General features: G+C 31.8%; 2 protein-coding genes across 2 annotated transcripts in view; one reads left to right on the top strand and one right to left on the bottom strand.

Annotated features, from left to right (window-relative positions):
* The window catches only part of LOC126739058 (uncharacterized), a 117,846-nt gene extending 112,784 nt beyond the window's left edge, over positions 1–5,062 (top strand). The window contains exons 12-13 of the mRNA XM_050444580.1: positions 3,968–4,021; positions 4,955–5,062. Coding sequence (XP_050300537.1) covers positions 3,968–4,021; positions 4,955–5,024 — 124 coding nt within the window. The 3' untranslated portion in view covers positions 5,025–5,062. The remainder of the gene's footprint in view (positions 1–3,967; positions 4,022–4,954) is intronic.
* The window catches only part of LOC126739042 (adenylate cyclase type 3), a 1,002,544-nt gene that overhangs the window by 706,868 nt on the left and 271,906 nt on the right, over positions 1–23,770 (bottom strand). The gene's annotated exons all lie outside the window — the stretch shown is intronic.

Below are 23,770 nucleotides of genomic sequence, written 5' to 3'. Positions count from 1 at the left end.
TGATATGTTTTTAATTGGTCAGAACGATGACAGACTTTAATTAAAACAATGCAATTTAATAACATTTAAATTGGGGAACTAAATAAACTAAATATAATTCTAAAACGTTTTGTATTGTATTTTCAGTATATGGTATAACTATAATATGTGTAACATGCATAACAGTATAACAGTAACATGCATATACATAAATGCAATTAAAATTTTAATTATCACAGTACTATAATAATATTCCAAAAAATATATCCTTTGGTGTAACACTTTTAAAATAAAAAAAATTTAATGTTTTGCTGAAGATGCTAATATCGTTAGCGAAACACGTATCCAGAATAAATGAAATTGATTTGGTAAAGTGGTAAAACTGTTTTTCCACTAATTAGTAAAGAATAGATAAGTCTGTTCTATTCTATAATAATGAATATACTGTTAAATTTGTATGTGTATGAAATACATATATACATGTTTCATTATTTATGATACAGTATTTTTTTTAATCAATAAAAATTAACTAAAAGAATAAAACAGAAAGATTACAGCTAAATTTAAAATAGCAGCAAATAGTCAGCACAGATAGTCCGAACAAATGTTATTCTTGTAATTATTTTAAGTTAAATTGGGCCTATTTTTGGGGGAAAAAGAGGGTAGCTGTTACAGGTTAAAATTGGCATTTTATACTCTTTATTAAAAGCACTGATTACAGTTATATTTTCAAAATAGATATTTTACAAATATTAATGATTGATACTAGTAATGCCCTCTCTGTAATAGCCTCCCAAGTAAACCATAGTTCTGTTCTCTAGCCATTTCAAATTACAGTATTCTTTTTTTTAAGGACACATTTAGTTTTGTACATTTCAGCTTCATATTGTACTGGTTGTTAATGAAATTTTATTTATACTCTTATAAAACCCGGTTCTGGACTAAAGAAATATTTTAGAATTTAAATTATATCCCATATTGCTTATTCCATATTGATTATTTAATTATTTTATAACGAATAATGATTAATTGGGCATGTACAATTATTGTGTATGTTGTACTGTTCATAGTACAATATCTGATTTTGGCTTGACCATACCAGATATGCTGGTTGATTTTACTCGGACTGACCTATCTAATTTTTGTCTCTTTTTATCTAATGTAAATATTAGTTTTCTTGGAAGATAGCAAGAAGTTGCTGGTCTAGGCAAAATCGAAATTGATTGTCATAGTGACACATATTTTCATTGCCAACTTCCTTGGGCCACAAATTTTGTTATTTATTTTTTTATAAAAGGTTTTATGGTACTTATAAAAAAAGTTAAGTTATTTTGTTATATATTTCGATTGGCAATACACTTTGTGCGTGATTGCTTAAATACGGGTTTGACCTCTGCGGTCGTTCCTTTTGCCAGACCGCCGTCATGAAGTGAAGAGTGCTTTAGTTCTTTTTGAAATTCGTGTAAATTTTACCCATATGGGGATATAATTGACTAAATGTGGTGATAGTAAATCAACTTTTTGGGCGTAATGCTATAATTTGTTGTTTTGTTGAATTTACTGGCCTTTATGGCGATTTAAAACCTAATAATTTTTCACGTGCCCTCGAACATCGGCAAAATAGCGGTTCTGATTGGCATTGGCAGGGGACAATTTAATTAGCAAAGCTACATAACATGGATTTTGGACGGATTTTTTTTGTACGGACCTGATTTCTTCATGCCACATGGTGCTTTCGTTTTGGGGTTATGTACTCTACTGGCTCTAATCTAGAAGGAGATTTTAAGCAACTGTGAGCTAACGTCTAACCTAGACCACTACCAGAGCTTGGCGTATTGTGAAGTGGAAGAGGTGAAGCTTGGAAGCCTGCAGTTTTTCTTTGACTGGGAATTGGATTTCTGGGAGAATCTCGAATCTGAAGTAGTCTGCTGTGTGTGGAGCTAGGTGACACAACATAACATTTTTTTTTATTCACTTATTTTATTTTTATTATCACAACTTTTATCTTTTGAGTTGAGATACATACATAAGCTTATTTAAAATCTTATTGACATTATTTAATCGATGCTATTTTATTATTGAATATTACTGATAAGAGTACATATATATGTGACAAGTGACTCCTGTGAGGTAAGACACAGCCGGCTTCGTAGTACTACGAGTATATACTTGGGTTATATTATTTATTTTCAGACTACTCCTAAGATGTCAAATTTTCTCGGATTAGCTAGTAAATATTAGAGTAAACTAATAAAAGGGTAATTTTAAGTGGGGAAGCTTCAACAGTTAGGGTTGTTATTTTTTTTTTTTGCTTAGGTCAATGTCCGTGGCGGGATATACCGGGCCATGTAAGTTATTAGTTTAATTGAATTGAAGCTTCATTCCCCAAAAGGTTTGGGTGTAACATAATTTATTTTATTTTGACAACCACACTTTGATTGTGTGATGTTGTGGTTCCTTATTACCAACTTAAATAATTATTCCTCTTAACGATAAATAACATAACATAATTCTCTGTGATAATCAAGACTTAAATAAATTGTTATTTTCTGTTGTTAATTTGTTTTTCACTTGAGTTGAGTAGGTTGGAATATCATAGGTAATTTGGAAACAATAGTGTATACTGATTTGACTTTGATTTTGTTTTCCAAGTTTCGTTTTGAACTTGCCTAAATAAATTTTGATAAATATTGGGCGTCCTTTGGGATTATATAAAATCCAAAACTTGGTGGCGCCATACTGATTTTGACACTTAGTTGGGTAACTCTTGGGTAGTTACTACCTAAGAAATTTTGGTTCATTTGGTTGAGAAAGAAGCTAGAACCCACATCGGCTTGAGCTAGCAGCATTGTGAAGGATTCCTTCTCTGGGCGTTTCAGGTAAGAGGGGTTAAGTTCCTCCGGGCATCAAACAACTTTTGGAGACCCTCTTAAGGCCATAAACCTTTCACTATTTTTAGTACTTCTTTTCTTTTGATTAACTTGGCATTCATCGCTTCACCACCATCATTCCATTTTGTTACACTTTAGAAAGAAAAATATAACATATTATAAAAATTAAATTCATTTGACTATTTATGTTAGTTATTTAATTAATTTTTTGCAAATCTCTTAATTTTTCCTTTTGAACCTCCATAGAATACCTATTTTAACTACAGCCTTAACAATTACCTTAATGAACATATTTCTGTTCCTAACACATGTCAAAACACTAAAATCTTTATCCTACAAAAAACTACAACTATTAACTACTGTAACCAAGTTCACCTAAATCCGCTAAGTAATAAAATACGTAAAATTTAAGCACTCGTCCAAAATCTCAACTAATTAATCAGCAACAACAACTATTCAGCAATATTGAAATTCACGTGTTCATGTTGAGCAAGGAAGGATTGCACTGTTGCCGTACTTAATTATAATTTTAGAAATACTAGAGAATTGGACACTAGCTATCCCGTATTTTTACATTCATTTAGACGGAGATGGAAGAATGTTTTCTCTTGACTGCTCTGATAATTAAATACATTTAGCATTGCGAAAGATTAGTATTGTGGCGCCACCTTAGCTCACCTTTTATAAGGTAAGAGAGAGAAAACGAAAAACAATATATACAGATTAAAGAGAGCAACAACAATAGGATAAAAATTTCTATCTAGTTGCCCGTCTCTTTGGTTGTCTCTGGCCAGACAGCCTAAAGTATACCAGGACGGCTCGCATATATTTTGTTTATTTTGTTTAGTACCTTGTTGTGGATTCTTGACCGTTCCCCAATTTTAGCGCCGTTCGAATTCATTTTAAATAGACTATACAATAAATTAATGTGTTCAACACACATGCGTTACAAAAATGTTGTCTATGATAATGATATTTTCTCAATATAACATCATAATAAAATAGACCTTATTAAATTACAACTTAAATTTTGAAAGGTTAACTCTAAAAAAATCTACTTTAAATCCAAGAAACGCTAATTATTATTATTTTGGCAGGAGGAACCAGGGAACAGCTAACGCTTCGATAAAACAAAAGGAGCTAAAAGATATGTGAGTTTTTTTTAATTATTAAAACTTAATAAATATTAGAAATGCAAAATTGCCTAAACATTGATTAAATATTGATTTTTTTATTAATATGATATTTTCTGGTTAATTTTTTTTTTGAGAGAAAAGTATCAAATGATTATTTTTCAGGCTTCTACATACAGTGTGGTGAATTTAACTGGAATAAATTCAGTTAAAAGTAATCAAAATTTATCTCGCAAAATACCTGAGACCCGTCGATGTTTTGTTTTTTTTTTTCATATTTCAAGATAGTTTATGTATTTTTTCATCTACAGGGGGGTCAATAATTATGCAATGCTTCTCGCCGTCTTCACCTCCTCACCTCCGTCATAACTTATAAATATTGTTATATTAATAAGATATGGTTATTTTAATGTTATGTTAATAGTTAATTAGCTTAAAATTAAAAATATGCAAACCGCAAAATTTCTATTAGAGGACAGTTAAGCACACAAGTTTTTAACTGAGGCCTAACCGTCCTAAATATTATTTATGTATATGTCAAAAAAAAATTAAAATAAAAATTGATTGTTTTGATATCGTCATTATAGGCTATTTAAGATATCGTCCTATAAAAAACCAAACCATTTTTCCAACAAACCAACAAATTGATACTGTGTAACGGTCTAGCATTAACATAATTCAAACTGCATACTTACGCAATGTTTGGTTTCACAGCAATTTTCCGCAATAGATAAAACTACCGACATTATGAACTAATTATTAACCAATTGAACCATTTTCAGCAGACTGATATTAGAGATATTAAAGACTTCTGATGGTAACGTTAAGCGTTAATATGTTGATATAGCAAAAAAGTCTCTAAGGCCTTTTGTATTTTGTTTAATATATTTTTATAAATATTTTTGAATACCATAGTAGATACTATTCTTATATAAAACTGTTTTTTTATAGGTTCGAACGCAGAAGAACTACAATAAAACCCAAAATGGAACCTAATAATTATGGATATGGGAATTTGTGAGTGTTTACTTGCAAGTAATAAAATTTAATAATATTGAAGGTAGACTTTTATTTCATATGTATGTGATACACCTTAGGCTTCTATAAGAACTGTTCATCTTTCCCAGTTAAATACTGAAAAGTGTACAAAAATAAAATAATTTACGAAAAAAGAAATATGATAAAAAAACGTTTATTTAACGTTAAGAATGAGTTATATAATAATAATAATAGTAATAATAATAATAATAATAATAATAATAATAATAGTAATAATAATAATAATAATAATAATAATAATAATAGTAATAATAATAATAATAATAATAATAATAATAAACGTATTATAATATGTTTCTTAACCTATCAGTTGGCAAAGTCTAGCCTAGGGCTATTCAAACTCAACCCTCTAGCAGATTTCATTAAATGTTAAATAACATACATGTGCCAAATAATTATGCACCTGAAACGCACTTTAAATAATGTGGTCTTAACTTATAGTTAACAGTAATTAAAGAAAAAAAAGTCACTTTACTAAGAAAATTTCACGCTTCGGGCACCAGGCGACAGACTAGCGGTGGGTCAAATTATAGTCCTGTACTTGCTTACTCATTATTATAGATTTTAACACAGATTTAAATTTTTTTGTTGTAAATACTTTCATATAATCGGGCAAAGAATTATAAAGATGAACAGAGGTATACAAAGAACTTTTTTGAAAAAATGCTGTTTTATGTTTAGGAATCACGAACTTTGTTTTATTTTTAGTATTTTTAGAATGTACACTGTCATTGGTCTTGATTTTTTCTATGAAGCACGTTGAAATATATTTGCGTTTATTTATAAGTTCATGAAATAAGATTCCAAGATGTAATAGCCTTCAATTTGTCATATTTAACCATTTAGTTTCATTAATTTTATAAGATATGCTATCATATTTTCCAATATTGAATATTAAACGGCAACACATATTTTGGATTTTTTGTATTCGAAACTTAATTTAAACTATGTCTGCATAATTAAAGTGAGACAAAACAAGGGTTTCACATAGCTTTCTTTTTAATTCGATGACTAGTGTATAATTCTTTTAATGATATACAGGGTGTTTCAAAAATCATAGTCCAAACTGAAAGGGGGGTAGGGGAGGCTATTTGGAATCACAATAACCCCCTATGTTGTTATCCGATTTTTGATGGTTTAGAAGTTATAGCTGTTTTCCAGTTTTTTTCTATAATTTACTTCTGGTTAAAAAAATATTTTTTTCTATGTCTGGGGCTTTATTTTTTAAATCAATTTTTTTGTTTTTATTCCAACAAATGTCGAGTCTTTTTAATAAAAGTGTAGTGTAAATTTTTTTTTGTTTCGCTGCAGAAAATCTTGTTTAATTTGTTTGATTCTTCAAAAATGAATTTTAACAATTTAATGAAGCACTACAAAGTACACAAAGACCTACAGGAATTTAAACCAATGTTTAAAAACTTCCTACTATTTCTAGTCTTTCAATAAAAATATTTATTTTATAGTGTTTATTATTTGATCAATGTATGTTAAGAAAATTTTTAGAAAAATGAAACGTAAAAAAATTAAAATCATACCACATTTTTTGTTTGCATACCACAAATTTGGTACTATTTAAGTGCGCTTGAGCTTTAAATTGGAATTCAGAATGCTATCAAGAGCCACAAACAAAAATGGTATTCTCACATGGACCATTTGAAATAGCCAAACCGACTATTGTTTGTATTTTCTGTATGTCTTTAGCTAACGTGTTAATCGATTTTTTTTTCTGTTTTCTGACCATATATAATAATACCATTAAAGTAATAATTAATCTGCATCGAGATGCCGGATCGGTATACCCACGAGAATATGCTGAAATGCATTACATTTATGGATTGTGCGGTGGGAACGCTCGCCTTGCTGCACGAGAGTATCGTGATCGTTATCCGAATCGTGAACGCTTTTTCGATCACAGAGTGTTCATGCGAGTACATAACTCATATTTGCGGGGAGAAATACCTGGTGATGTACAACAAATAGGCAGACCGCGGTTGGATGATGAAGAGGTGCTTGCTTTGATAGAGGCGGACCCTTCTACAAGTATTCGTAGAATTTCTAGAGCTACTGGATTAGCTATAGCTACGATACATCGCATGTTGCGGAGGAACAACCAGCATCCATACCACTTGCATCATGTTCAAGTCCTCTTACCCCGTGACTACGCGCCTAGAGTAGCATTTTGCAGAGAAATGCTTCGACGTGGTCTGCAAGACTCGGACTTTTTTTACTGCATTTTGTGGTCCGATGAGTCTCTCATTTCAAAGACTTGGTATATTTAATATTCACAATATTCACTATTGGGCTGTAGAAAATCCGAGAATAATAAGGCAAGATCGCTTCCAGTACCAATTTGGTGTAAATTTGTGGGCAGGAATTCTCGGTGATAGGCTGATTGTCTCGGTGATAGCCCTTTCGAGTTACCGGTCAGATTAAATGGAGAGAGCTACCTAGATTTTTTAAAACACCAACTTTATGACCTTTTGGAAGATGTGCCTCTGGAATTACGGGCAAGAATGTGGCTGCAACACGACGGAGCGCCAGCGCATAGTGCACGAATAGTCAGGGACTATCTAAATGGTGCTTACCCAGATCGTTGGATAGGCAGAGGAGGAGTGGTATCGTGGCCGCCGCGCTCACCTGACCTTAATCCACTTGACTATTTTTTATGGTGATACTTTAAAGAACTTGTATACCAAACGGAAAATAATACTGAAAATCAGCTTCGTCAAAAACTGCGAGATGCAGCAACAAATTTACGAAACAATGCTCGAGCATTTAGAAACTTAAAAAGAAATTTTATAAGTTGTCGATGTCGTTTGTGTATAAGCGCCGGCGGCGACCATTTTGAACATCTTTTTTAAATAAATGCCAATGAAATATTCGAAATTTTATTTTAGCTTTTATTTCTTTTACGTTCCATTTTTCTAAAAATTTACTTAACTTATATTAAACAGATAAAGACCTTTAAGTTAAACGTTTCTATTGAAAGGCTATAAGTTGTAAGAATTTTTAAAACATTGGTTTAAATTCTTGCAGCGCCTTTCTGTACTGTGGTGCCTCATTAAAACGGTAAAATTTAAACAAAAAAATTAAACATGATTTTCTGCAGCTATAATACAAATTTTTTTTATGATATACTTTTATTAAAAAGACTTTTTTAAAATAAAATACTAAAAAAATATATTTAAAAAACGAATCCTCAGACATTAAAAAAAAATAATTTTTTAAGCCAAAAGTAAATTATAGCAAAAAAGTGAAAAACAGCTATAACTTCTAAACCATCAAAAATCGCATAACAACATAGGAGGTTATTTTGATTCCAAATAGGCTCCCCTAATGAGTTACTTATTATATTGGGTATTACGTCACTTATAGCAAAAATCAATTTAGAAATTTTTATCTCACAGGCTCAACAATTGAAAAGAAGAAGAAAATAGACTTATTCACGTATTTAAAAGAAATATGAACTTAAATCTGTAACGATACCGTTCGATATACTTAATTTAATTTAAGTTCAATAAGTTTTAAATACAATAATTTACTTGAGGTATAATAGATTTTTTATATACCTAGGAGCTGAGGTTCAATCTATTAATCTCTGAGCTCGTTTCTTCTTTTTAATATCCTACCTAACTTTGTTATGAATATTATACAATTAAAAAACGATAAAAAACAACAAGAAGACCTACTTTTTTTAAAAATACCTAATTTGAACCAACGTTTCGGTAGTTATATCTACTACCGTTATCAAGGTAATTAAAGTAAAATTAAATTAAATTAAAAATAAAATATACGTATCTTTCAAATTTTCAGTAATGCAGTCTCATCAAAATTTCTTTTTAATTCAAAAATACTTTATATACTTTTTTATATGATTTGACGGTTTATTAATAGTTTGACAAACTATTTTGAAAGATAACAAAAATTTCAAAGGTTACTTTTTTAAAAATTAAAGGGGTGTGATCTTAATGTAAATTAATCATAGAAAATACATGAATATCAAATATTTAAAACCATTAATTAATTTTGAGAATACCCTGATCTACTTCTCTCTTTAGCAAAGGAATCCATGTATTATGAAAATCAACCGAACAAGTAGCTAAGCATTTATCTTCATTTAACATTATAAATGCACTTTCCTTTAGCTTACGTAATTTTGAAATTGGTTCCTTTGCTAAAACTGAGGAAGCATTCCAGTCTATTCTGTGGTTATTGTCGAATGCATGTTGTGTAATTTTTGATTTTTGAAAATCATTGTTTTTTATGTAAGATTTATGTTCATTAATTGTTTTTGGTAATGGTCTACAGGTTTCAACTATGTAAAATTTACCACAAATACAAGGAATTTTATAGATTACATTTTTATTAAATTCATTTTAATTGAAAGGTTTAGTTTTTGTTAATAAGTATCGTAATGTGTTTTGTGATTAAAAAAATAGTTCTTATATTAAATTTTTTAGCAATTCTTTTTATCTTATCAGAAAAACCTGGAATAAATGGTAAAATTAGATTTGTCGTAAAAAATGGTTGATTCAATTTTATACGTGGATTATCAAACTCTTTAAAGCAATTTTCTAAAAATTCTTTGGGATAATTATTTTGAATTAAGATATTTTTAATAAAATCTTTTTCAGTTGTTAAATATTGATTATTACAAATAATGTGTGCACGATCATATAAACTTTTTACCACTCCTTTTTTTACCATTATTGGATGATTAGAATTAAAATTAAGATATCTATTAGTATGAGTTGGTTTACGGTAAATTCTAGTTTCAAAATTTTGTAAATCTTTTTTAATTAAAATATCAAGAAAAGGAAGCTGACCATCAGCCTCCTCTTCAAGAGTAAATTTTATAGTAGATTCTTTTAAGTTAATGTAATTTAAAAAACTTATAAGATCTATTTCGTTATGATATATTGAAAAAATATCATCAATATATCGCCACCTTATTTTAGGTTTTTTATCAAATGTATTAATAATTTCAGATTCAAAATTTTCCATAAATATATTACTTAAAATTGGTGAAAGAGGAGAACCCATAGCCATGCCAAAGTTTTGTTGATAAAATTCATTATTGTATTCGAAATAAGTAGTTTTTACACAATAGGTTAAAAGTTCTAAAATTGTATTAACGTTTAGTGTTGTACGTTCTGCCAAATTATTATCATTCTCTAATTTATTTTTAACAATATTTAAAGTTTTGTCAACAGGAACATTAGTAAAAAGACTTACAACATCAAAACTTACCAATAGATCATGAGGGTTAAAAGAAATTGTAGAAAGTTTTTCTAAAAAGTGTTGAGAATTTTTAATGTAAGAATCAGAATTATTAGTGTATGGAGTTAAGATATTTAAAAGATATTTTGCAAGAGGATGAGTAGGTGAATTTATGCTACTAACTATAGGTCTTAAAGGAACATTTATTTTATGTATTTTTGGTAAACCATAAAAATGTGGTGATTTACTATTATGTGGAGTTAATTTAAATCTATCAATATTAGAAAATTGGTTTTTATGCTTTTTAAGTAAATTATAAATTTGTCTTTCAATTTTTTCTGTAGGATCTTTAGATAATTTAGAATAATTGCCATCATTAATTATTAAATTTAATTTATTTTCATAAGTGTTAATATTTAAAAGAACAGTAGCATTACCTTTGTCGGCTGGAAGTATTTTAATATTATTATCGGTTTTAAGTGTCTTTAAAGCTTTTAATTCTAAAGAGTTTTTCAATTTCTATCTTTGCCCTAATTCTCAATTCATCTTGTTGATCCCTTGGTAAGTCTTTCGTTGCGTTTTCTATAGCTGAAATGATATTTAATTTTGGCAGAATTTTTGGAGTAATTGAGTAATTGAGACCTATAGAATTATAGAATTATTAGAATAATTAGGTATTTTTTAAAAAAGTAGGTCTTCTTGTTGTTTTTTATCGTTTTTTAATTGTAATATTCATAACAAAGTTAGGTAGGATATTGAAAAGAAGAAACGAGCTCAGAGATTAATAGATTGAACCTCAGCTCCTAGGTATATAAAAAATCTATTATACCTCAAGTAAATTATTGTATTTAAAACTTATTGAACTTAAATTAAATTAAGTATATCGAACGGTATCGTTACAGATTTAAGTTCATATTTCTTTTAAATACGTGAATAAGTCTATTTTCTTCTTCTTTTCAATTGTTGAGCGTGTGAGATAAAAATTTCTAAATTAATTTTTGCTATAAGTGACGTAATACCCAATATAATAAGTAACTCATTATGAATTCGTCACAACAATACAGATTTTACTTAGGCTCCTCTAGACCCCCTTTCAGTTTGGACCATGACTTTTGAAACACCCTGTATATATTTTTTGAATAAGGTTTTTAATATGGCCTTCAAAATTTAATTCAGTATCTATTACTACCCCTAAATTAAGTGCTTCTTTGCAGAATTCAAGCTTTTCACCATTTATTTTTATATTACTAACAACTGAAAATATATTTTTACTTTTTTTTCGGCCAAAAAACATAAGCTTAGACTTTGATGAATTAAGTTTTAATGAATGTTCCTGTGAAATGTTTGTTATTAATTGCAGATCCCTATTTATGTTTTCTATTGTTTGGTTATGATTTTTAATATTAAAATGATAATAAAGCTGAGTGTCGTCAGCGAACGCTTGAACTTTACAACACTGAGGAGATCTTAAGACGTCAGCAGTGTAAATGATAAATAAAAGTGGACCCAATATTGACCCCTGTGGCACTCCGGATGACACTTTACACTCCTCTGAATACTCTTCACCCACTTTAACTCGCTGTGTTCTGTTTGAAATGTATGCTGTCATAAGAGCCAGAGCGTCAGCACTGAATCCATAATATTTTAGCTTGGCGATTAGAAGTTCGTGATTAATCGTATCGAATGCCTTTGAGTAATCCAAAAGTATTAGAATGCTCTCTAAACCTTCATTATAAGCTTGAATAATATAATGTGTAACAACTGCCAAAGCTCCAACCGTCGAGTGTGCTTTTCGAAAACCATTTTGGAAGTCTGGGATAATCGCATTTAAATTAAAGTAATTATACGTTTGTTGATGTAATATTTTTTCCAAAATCTTTGACATAGCCGGTAATATAGATATAATTCTTAAATCATTATATGTAGTAGGATTTTTATTTTTTGGTAAAGGCAAACCTACACTATTTTTCCAAGAAGTCAGAAAATAACTCTGTTCAATACAACAATTTATAATATTTGTAATAAAAGTATCTATGAAAGGGCTACACTGTTTAATCATATTGGCTGTTACACCATCAGTCCCACAGGCATTATACTGGTTATACCTGGAAAATTTTTCAAAGAATTGGGGTAAAATAGACGAATAAATATTCTTTATTTTTTAGAATAAGAAAAAACTGCTTATATTTAACTCCTGAAAACAAAAATATTTTAATATTTCAACTTGTACGGGGTCTGTATTCATTTCTGTGGCAATGCTATCCCGTAATTTTGCCTGATTCTAGAGAGGTAGTTTGCTCTGCACAAACCTATCAATTTTTCCACATTCATATCTCACGCTGGTCGCTTGTAGAATGCAAAATTTGGTTGTTCCAGCGACCATCGTGAAGGCACTCCATAAGCAACTACGAATATCAGTAAGGCTACATTCTAGGCCCGTTGTGCGGATACCCTTAGGTATGTAATCTCTATACAGGGTGTTCATTTGAAAACTTCCCACCAGGGATTTATCGAAAACCACTGTTTAAAAAAAACGCCGAAATACGTCCAAAGGTTTGTCAAGGGGAACAACTTTCTAACTTAAAATTACTTCACCCTCTTTTACCCCCTGCCCCCCAGGGTCATCCCCTTAAAAATGGCAAGGGGTATCGAGTATTTTTTTTTAAAAGGTCTTTCGAAGTCTTTTATTTTGACGTTTGAATTTTTTTAAATCGGTCGATTCGTTTTCGAGAAAATTAGAAAAATCTTTGTTTATCTTAATTTGTTCAGATAGAAAACAAAAACATGAAAATATCAGTTTTTATTTCAATAAGTGTTCAAAATGTTGCCCGTTTTTGGCCAAACAATTATATAGGCGATGTTCAAATTCCTGATGGACATTTTCAAAAACATCTTGTGGGATATCATGGCAGCTGTCGATGATGCGTTGACTAAGTTCATCCAAACATTCAGGTTGGGGAGTAAACACAATAGATTTCAAATGACCCCATAGAAAAAAGTCTAACGGCGTTATAGCAGGAGATCTGGCAGGCCATTCTATAGGCCCCCTTCGCCCTATCCATTTATCTGGAAACTCGTCGTCTAGCCATTGCCGAACGGGAAGAACATAGTGAGGAGGAGCGCCGTCTTACTGGAAATATATTTCAGCCTCATCAAGTATAGGGTTTCCATCATCATCGATTTGGTTTTCAATGGATTCAATAATAAGCGGATTGATGGTATTTTCCAACATATGCAAATAAATGTCTCAATTTAAATTTCCGTTAATAAATAATGGCCCAATCACTTTATTTCCTAAAATACCTGCCCATACATTAATTTTTTGAGGGTACTGGGTATCCCCTTCTATAAATGCATGAGGATTTTCATTGCTCCAATATCCACAGTTATGTTTATTAACAAATTCATTTAGATGAACTGATGATGATGAAATTGTAACGAACGTGTTTACCATTGGTCTCAAAATTATTAAGTTTTTAAGTGGGTTAATGTCTTTAAAAGTTAAGTTATTGTGTGGGAGAGTATTCCGTTCGCTGTAAACAATGGGTAAAGTCCAAAAAGAAGACACTGCCAAGTCCCATAACTTAATAGTCTCATAACTTACAACAATAACATAAACAAACCAGTGTCATTTATCAAGAATGCATCTAACCACATAATTTTTTAATTTTTATTTTTCTCTGTGCATTAAACCTTAAGTAGTGTTGGACTGCAATATCGACACAGTTTTTCCTCCCACGAACAAATGGCGTTTTCCACTTGCCTTCGTGGTGTGAGTGGAGCTGGGCGAGGGTACCGATATCGCAATGTCTGGCTCTTGCACTAAGTGTAAGACTGCAGTTACTTGCAGAGAACCTAAAAGAAATGGGGAGGTTTTTGGTTACCCTTGCGACCATTGTAGAAGCATGGTCTGTCAAAGCTGCAGTGATTTAAGTGCTACTGAAATCAGGGCAGTGGTGTTAAGCAAGAGATCTATGCCCTTCTACTGTAAAGAGTGTTTAGGCAGTGTCAAGCAGCTGCTGGGACTAATCGATCTTGTAGAAGTACTCGAAAGGGATGTTGGAGTGCTGAAGACTGAAATATCTAAACTGCCTGTTGTACTGGATGAACTTGAAAGGGTCAGGACAAAGTTGGATGCATTACAGGTGGAGGTTACCTCATCTAAGATGCCATTGGCTTCCAATGGCAAGTCTCAACAACCACCACTTACTCAATCAAACGCCGAGGCTAGTAATGTTGTGTTGCAGGAAATTATGGAGAGGCAAAAACGTAATTGCAATTTAATGCTTTTTAACCTAAAGTCCGAGTCGTCTGAAGATCCGACTTTCACAGCAGACATCTCTACTCTACTTGTATTGTGCTTGTACTGTGTACTCTACGATGTGTGTGGCCGTAATATTCCTATATCCAAGGCGTCTAGATTTGGAAAACCCAACTGTAATGGCTGCAGACCAGTTAATATCACACTGGTGAACCATGGGGATGTCGGATTCCTACTGAAAAACAGGAGTAAGTTCTCAGGAAAAAAGATATACATTGAGTCATACCTTACCCCGGCTCAGTTGGAACACCTTAATAAAGTCAAGGAAGAACTAAGGCTGCGCAGGGACCGTGGTGAGGATAACCCCTTCATTAAGTATATCAATGGTATTCCCTCAATAGCGGCAAAAAACCAAGGGCAACCACCTCCCCCTCCTTAAAAAATCTAGTTTCTTGCTATTACCAGAACACCCGCGGCCTGCGCTCCAAGACCAATACCTGCTTTAGTGCTGCGTCTACTTCTGTATTATTATTTCCATCACAGAAACTTGGCTCCAAAATGATATAGTTGATGGTGAAATCCTTCCCAACTCATACGTAATGTACCGTTCTGACAGAAGAACTGACCTTGTTGCTGCTTCAAGGGGTGGTGGTGTTCTACTGTGGATTCTGAACCACCTCTCCTCGGAAGCCATCGACCTCTCTGCGATCAGCCAAGAAATACCGGAAATCGATCTGGTAGGATGTAGAGTCAAATTTAATAATTTCATACTGTATATTTTTATAGTGTACGTTCCTCCTTCCATCGACTCCGTGCAATTAGAACGCTTTCTCGAAGCCTTTTTCATGGTTAATGTAATCTATTCTGAGCATGTGATTATCCTGGGAGACTTTAATGTCCCCACTTATATTGAACACTCGGTATCTCCCAATAGTAAACGTCAACTTCTAAGTAATTTTTTTCATTTCCTAAATTATAGGCAATTCAATAACGTGGTAAATAACAATCTTCGCTGTTTGGATTTAATCTTTGCAAGCTTTAATATCTCTGTACTTAACAGCGGGGCATCTTTTGTCTAGGAGGATACCTACCATCCTTCTTTGTCATTTGAATTCCATGCAGGCCTTATCTCTCTCAATAACCTACCCCTTAATAAAGCTGAAATAAAGGAACTTAATTTTAGAAAGGCTAACTTTCCGCTTTTGTATCAGCTGCTGCTAGATACTGATTGGTCGCCTGTCATGGTGCAGCAGGACGTCAACGCCGCATGTGATGTTTTTTTATGATATACTGAACAACACTTTCGCTAGAGCGGTACCCTTCAAGGTAAAACGTAAAAGACGTTTCCCTCCTTGGTTTTCGGCGGACATAATTCGTAATATATATAAAAAGGAAAGAGCATTTCGTGATTTTAAGATTTCCAAGTCTAAACATCATCTAGAGATATTTAGATCTCTGCGCAAGACAATTAAAGCTCTAACTGCACAAGCCTACAAAATGTACATCCATAGTATTGAGAACAAAATAACCTCCGATCCGAGTGAATTTTGGTCTTTTATTCGAAGCAAACATAATCAGTCTCAAATCCCCGGCTCAATGAAGCTTTCTAACCAATCATACAATACGCCTAATAGCACTGTGTCCGCTTTTGGAGATTATTTCAGGAGTGTATACACGAACTCACTTCCCAGCGATCATCCTGTCGTCTCTGAACCTCCCTTAACTTGCATAGACGTAGTCGCGCTCGCGGCTACCGACATTATAATGGCGAGCAAGTATCTCAAAAGCAAAATGACCTCTGGCCCAGATCTAATTCCTAGTTTTTTAGCTAAGGAATGCTCTGTTGCACTTACAGACCCTCTGCTCCACATCTTTAATCTGATCCTTAACACAGGTATTTTTCCCAATATCTGGAAGCAAGCTAAAGTTTGCCCTATCTTTAAAAAGGGCGATGCTGGAACAATAGAGAATTACTGCCCTATATCCATTCTGTGCAATTTCTCAAAGTTATTCGAGTTGGCTCTTTATAAATTAATTTTTCCCAAGGTTAAGTCCATGCTGGCCAACGATCAACATGGCTTTGTTTCTGGCCGCTCATGTACTACAAACCTAGCATTCTCCTCTCAGTTTGTGTGCGAAGCACTTAATGATAGAAGTCAAATCGATGTTATCTACACAGACTTTCAAAAGGCTTTTGACCAGATTGACCACTTCATCCTATTAAATAAGCTTGAACGCCAATTTGGATTCTCCGATCGCTTGATAAAGCTCCTTAACTCCTATTTAGTTGACCGCTCTCAGTTTGTAGTGGTCGAAGGCTTTAGATCTGCTTGTTTTTCACCCACCTCTGGAGTTCCTCAGCGCTTTAACTTGGGCCCCCTTCTCTTTAACGTTTTCGCTAATGACTTGATCTCCACCCTCAATTGCTCTCGGTTAGCATATGCTGATGACCTAAAGCTTTTCCATAGGATTGATTCTATAGCAGATTGTGGTCTACTGCAAGAGAACATCAATACTGTACACCATTGGTGCACTTTGAACGGGCTTAACCTTAATGTTTCCAAGTGTAATGTGGCCAGCTACTTTCGTATCAAAAGTCCAATTGCCTTTAATTACTCAGTTAATGGAGAGTCTCTAGCAAGGTCTACCTGTTTCAAGGATCTTGGAGTCACCTTTGATCAAAAATTTTCTTTTATCCCTCACATCGAAGATACTGTTTCTAGAGCTACTCGCATGCTAGGCTTTATTATTAGAAATTGCAAACTTTTTTTGAACACTGCCACTGCCAAAACTCTCTACTATGCATTTGTTAGATCCAGGCTGGACTACTGCTCCCTCATTTGGTCTCCCATTTACAACCAGCACATTCACCTATTAGAATCAGTCCAACGGCGATTCCTTAAATGTTTGGTATTTAAGGATGATGGAGACTATCCTCCAAGGGGTTTTGACCATAACCTGCTGCTCTCTAGATATACTGAACGGTCACTTACGAAGAGGAGAGAAATGCATTCGGTGAAATTCTTGTTTAATTTACTTAACCATAAAATTGACTGCCCATCCCTTTTCAACGGATTTGCTTTCATATACCACGCCCAGGATCCAGACAGTGTCCAGCTTTTAACTTGGACACAGCCAGGTCCAACATTCTGTACCAGAGTCCTATTCACTTTATGTGTTAAAACTTTAACACTATTGCTGATTCTTGTGACATTCACCATGACGATTTTGCACTTATCTTGAATCACCTGCGTATGGTCGGTGGGGGAGGCTAGGTTATTTAGTTTTTAGTTATTTAGTTTTTAGCTTGAGTATATTTATTTACTCATTTTTTTTTTGCTCTTTTGATTATATAGCAATTCTTTTATAGTTTTTTTATAGTTTAGTTGCATGAATCTAATACAATTCATGCATTCGTACATTTATATATTTAATTGATTTTCCTGTAACTGGGTATATGTAACCTGTTGGAAATAAAGCTTATTATTATAAAATGTGCATTCATCGCTGAAGCAGATATTCTTTACATGAATAGTATTATCATTAATCGCTTCAGTCATTTTTTCACAAAACTCAACTCGCCTATCGAAATCGTCTTCGGTTAACTCTTGCAATATTTTCATTTTGAATGGATGAAATTTATGAAGTTTGGTAACTATGTGAACAGAGCCTAATGAAATACCAGTGGCAGCAACAATTTGGCGTAATGAAGTATTAGGATTTATTCCAAAATGACCCAAAACTTCAACTTGAGCGGCTTCATCCAAAATTCACCGATGAGCACGTTTTTTATTTGCAACAGATCCATTTTCAGTAAACTTAGTAACAAGGTCCAAAACATACCTATGCGAAGTTATCTTCTCCGGATGTCTGGCGTTAAACGTGACGGCGGTTTCCCGAGCACATTGATTTTTGGCACCATAAATTAGAATAATTTCCACTCTTTCGGCTAGTGTGTAAACCATTTTGGTAAAGTTGTAAAGTAAAATCTTCAATTCAACAAATAAATTTTCACTATTCCAAGACTGTCACAAATGGCAATACGGCAAAATAAATTCTTTATTTTCCTTAGTAACTATAAATAACTAAGCAGGTATAACAAACAATAAATACAGTTCGCCCAGGATATCTGTGTTGATGCGAAAAAAAATTCAGGTTATTTAGTTTTTTCCACGTCTAATATTCGGAATTGCTGTTTATGTTGGTAGTTTCCGTTTTAAATTATAAACGAATTGTAGATTTGGCAAACCCTAACAGGCAACATTTTGAACACCTATTGAAATAAAAACTGATATTTTCATGTTTTTCTATCTGAACAAATTAAAATAAACAAAGATTTTTCTAATTTTCTCGAAAACGAATCGACCGATTTAAAAAAATCAAACGTCAAAATAAAAGACTTCGAAAGACCTTTTAAACAAGTTATTACTCGATACCCCTTGCGATTTTTAAGGGGATGACCCTGGGGGGCAGAGGGTGAAAGAGGGTGAAGTAATTATTTATAATTTAAAGTGGTTTTCGATAAATCCATGGTAGAAAGTTTTCAAATGAACACCCTGTATATAAAAAGACTTGTCCTAACTGATAATCAACGTACAGCCCAAAAGGTAATACCTAGAAAAATGAAATTTGGGGACAACATTCCTATGGTTATCTAGACGTCCACTAAGAAGGGATTTTTTGAAATTCCATCGGGAAGGGGTTGAAACCACCTCTTATGTAACATAGCTTCAAAGCTGCGTACTTTTTTAAAAAACGGTGATACACGTCGTTTTTATTTAATTTTTTTACCTAAGTTCCATTTTTTTGTTTTTTTTAAGGGGTTAAAACCACCCTTTTGATTTTAAAAGATTTTAACATATTTTTTTTATCCATAAGTTTATTGCTTTTTGGAAAAAAACTGTAAAAGACTTCAATTTAATTTCATTTTAATGAAAACAATCCTGAAGAAATGGCATGAAAATTTCTTCTTTTTATTCTTCGTTGTTTTAGCGTTGAAAATTTATATTTTTACATATTATTAAGTAAACCTAAGTAAAATCGCAATTATACCCATTTGTAATGACGTCATTTTTGTTTATCTTTGTTTAGCATATTCCAAACAGCGGCGACAACAAACTTTAAAAAAAAAATGGTGTCTGATGATTGTTCATCTTTTATATGCTAGGTTCTGTGAAATATCCGTCACTGTCAATCAAAAATACTGGTTTGTCAACTGGAAAAGGAACAAGTCCGAAACGAAATTGCACTTCAAATTGACAATGTGATAGAGCGAGCCGCAGATGCAACAAAATTGAGCACAACAACGATCGCAATTATAAAGAAGAATGGGATAAAATCAGATCAGGAGTACGCAGCCCGTATATTTTCCAAGCAAAAGACAGCAAGAACCAAAATTACAACATATTTGAAACATAGAATTCGGAACACAATTTATTCTATGTACGCCAGAAAAGAATATGTAATAGTGGCAACAATAAGAGAAAAGTTCAGGGAAGAAATTGAATATTTTGAGTTTTCCATTGACTCCTTAAGAAGATGGATCAATAGTATAGGCTTCAAGTGGAAAAAACAAATAACAGAAAATATTTGATGGACTTGCAAAATATTGTTCATAAAAGACTCAATTTTTTAAGGGAGTATATCAAAAATAGAAATGTAGGTCCGGAAGATTTTACTCCAGTTTTCATTGACGAGACGTAGATTTTTAGCAAGGGATCATTATATAGTATCGTAGTAGCTGGCAAGAGACACCAAGTACACGGATTCAAGGAAAAACAGTGAAGGTAAAAATGATCTGGCTATCTTTTTAGATTTTTTTTAAATAAAAACTATTGCCCTTGTAAGGGCCCTCTAACTTCATAATTTCATCAGTTTCATATAATTTCTCTCTAAGACAATATGAGGGAATTTAACTCCATACACTACTCGTATGTGCATGAAACATTACTTATTAATTATATTAAATGTATGTTCTGCAAAAATGATTTTTAAAAGAAGAGAATTGAATTATCTTTTATTTTTAAGGTCATCATTATATCGTGGTCCACGCCGGAACCAAAGATGGCGTCATCAAGGGTGCAAATTTAATATTCAAGAGTGGATTAAAGAATGAATAGAAAAAACTTCGAAAACTGGTTTAAAACTCAGCTGGTTCCAAATCTTCCCCCAAAATCATTTATAATCATGGACAATGTAAGTTACCATTCTGGTTTATTAGAAGAAATCGCGAGAAAATCTTGGACAAAGCAGAGACTGACCGAATGGTTGAAGAAAAAGTATATTGGCTTTCCAGAAAAAGCCATAAAAGATAAAATATAAAGTATTGCATGCAGAAACTGCCCTAGTGAAAAAAGTACTTCCTTGATGAATATGTTAAACCTTAAAATTTTGCGACTGCCACCATATCATTGCCAGTTTAATGCAATTGAAATGGTATGGTCAGAATGTACATGAAAATATGATCAATATATTTCCAATTTTAAGGGGTCACTTTCAGAAATTCGGACTACATGGGAAAGGGTAATAAATGAAATTTCTATAGATCATTGGCAAAAATATGTTTTTCATACAGAAAAGGTAATTGAAAAGGCTTGGGAGGCAATACAAGTGTGTGATGCCTATGACATTCTGGTACTTGTGATTACGACTGATGAAGATGACGATGACGAAGACAATATCTCTAATTTCAGTTCTGACTTTGACAATACTGACGAGATTGATTAAGCTTTTTTTGTTCTAGCAAATTTTATTTTATGATCGTCGTTTAAGTATTCAATCATATCGTTGCAATTTCATTAACTTAATAATGCAATATGGCGTGTTTTTTTTGAGTTTGTATGTTTTATTTATTGGAATGGTATTTTCATTTTAATGTGTTAACATATTCCTTCAAGCAGCATTTTTTTTCATGAACAAGTAAATTAAATTGTCAGTATTTAAATTTTTCTCAGTGAGTTAAAATAATTTTATACCATTATTCACAATTTTTGTAAGCTCGGTTTTGTTACGTCTTCTACTCGTGCCGAATTCTACTTTTCAAATGTGTTGTAGATTTGGTTTTTGTGGTCTTTTGCTTGGAAAATATATGAGCAGCGTAATCCTGATTTGATTTTATCCCATTCTTCTTTATATTTGCGATCGTTGTTGTGCTCGATTTTGTTGCATCTGCGGCTCGCTCTATCACATTCTCAATTTGAAGTGCAATTCCATTTTGGACTTGTTGTTTATGTCCCATTTTTTATGATTAATTATAATAATATTTGTTAATTGTTAAGTTTGTTAATAATACAATAAATACTACAAGATTTTTGTAAATTTTTTGGGAATGAAAGTATATACACGAATATAAAAATATAATAATATGCTGCTAAAATAAATCATTTGTTAATTTCTGAACGTATAAAAATAATAAAGTTTCTAACCTAATATTGATTGGCAAAAATATCTACGCCATACGTTTTTTCTCACCTGGATGACGTTACTACAAATGGGTATAATTTTGACTTTAGTGCATTCAAAATAAAAATTGTGATTTAAATTTTGTTTATGCCAGGGGTGTAAGGGGTGTTAAGGATACGGGATTAAAATCTATAATTATTTAAAAAATAAATAATTTTAAAAACGATTTCTTATTTTAAAAAGCGATGAAAAGACACCACTGCTATTTCATATTATTATTTTTATGTTACATACATATTACTTGCAAGGTGAAAAAAAGGGAAAAATTATAAGGAAACTTTCTTTATTTATTTTTTACTTTAAAAAGCGGTATTAAAATATCCTTTTCCACAACGACGTAGTGTTTCCTACAAGCGATCACGCATCCAAGTATTAACCACGCCCGATTCTGCTTAACTTCGGTGATCTTCTTATGCAATAATTTTAAACATGACAGGTGTCTTTATTACCAAAAATAAATTTTAATATTGTTTTAATTCAGTTTTGTTTAAGTTTACTTAAGTTCTTAAATAGAATTTAAAAAAAAATGGTATTTTAAAATTAAATTTCAAATGTTAATTTAATTCAGTTGTCAAACTTATTATGAATAAAAATCACCAATTGAAAAATTTAACTCAAGCTTGATTATAGATCGACAAACAAACCTTTATTATAGACTCCAAAATAATTATCAATAACAGTTAAACATTAAAAAAATATTTTACATATTTAATGTAAGCAGGCAATCTAATGTAACTTTGCATTCGGAATATTTTTTTAAATATTTTTACTAAGCCTGTGCTACCGTTTTAATTTTTCTTTTTTTGATGGTCTTCCTGCTTGAATTTTGCCAGATTGGGGTAAATCTTTATTTTTACGTGAAAGAGATGTGGGTTGCACACGAATTTTTTTTGATCTATTTCCTGTAGTGAAACAATCAACACATCCCTACTAGTAGAAAACATTACTATTAGTTTGACAGTAGTCGGATGTCAGTAGTCATATAAGTTATTAGACGCCACTAAAAAGCACCCGATTCCCGTCACCATTCGGCTATCTCCGACTGTCCCATTCGGATATGTAAATATTATGTGAATGGCGGGCAACCAACAAAAGAGCAATGTTTGCTGCTATAGAAGCAACGGTTTCTGGCAATAAGAATAATTAATGTAAATAATAATTTAATTAAAATAAAAAATAGCGTTTCTGGAATAATAATAATTATTGATTCTTTAAATAAATTAAATATAAATAAAGGATGCAAACAAGAAAATTGAATTATTAATTTTATGCATAATACCCTAATGTAAGTATAAAAAAAATGCAGTTTGATTGAACGATCCAATGGAATGGAAATTGATTTTTTTTTTTTTAATAAATATTTTTTAAAATTTCTTTGGGCGGACATGGATTTATTTGATTTTGGATATTATTTAAAATTACTATAGTTTATTTTTGAGAAAGTGTTATTTGAAAAATTTATTTTTCTACTACCTTATAAGAAAATTTTTAATTTTATTTCCCTGCATAATTAAATTTTTTAAAATTTTTTTTTTTTATTATTTTTTATGAAATTAATTTTTTACATTAAATTGTGCTTATTAATAAGAATAAAAGTAGAAAATGAAGTACTGTAGGAGCAGTGTCATTTCCTCACTGTGGATGCTTTTGCTGGATCAAACTTCACCCACTTAAGGAAATTATGCACTTTGCTCCCTTTTGTTATACAAATAATTATTTTTTTAAGTTCTCTATACGTGAACATATCAAAAGGAAAAGCCCAACTT

This window comes from Anthonomus grandis, chromosome 8 (assembly GCF_022605725.1).
Source record: "Anthonomus grandis grandis chromosome 8, icAntGran1.3, whole genome shotgun sequence".
Classification (NCBI taxonomy): domain Eukaryota; kingdom Metazoa; phylum Arthropoda; class Insecta; order Coleoptera; family Curculionidae; genus Anthonomus; species Anthonomus grandis.
Note: the sequence above shows the minus strand (reverse complement) of the source record. Positions and strands in the feature narration are given on the sequence as shown.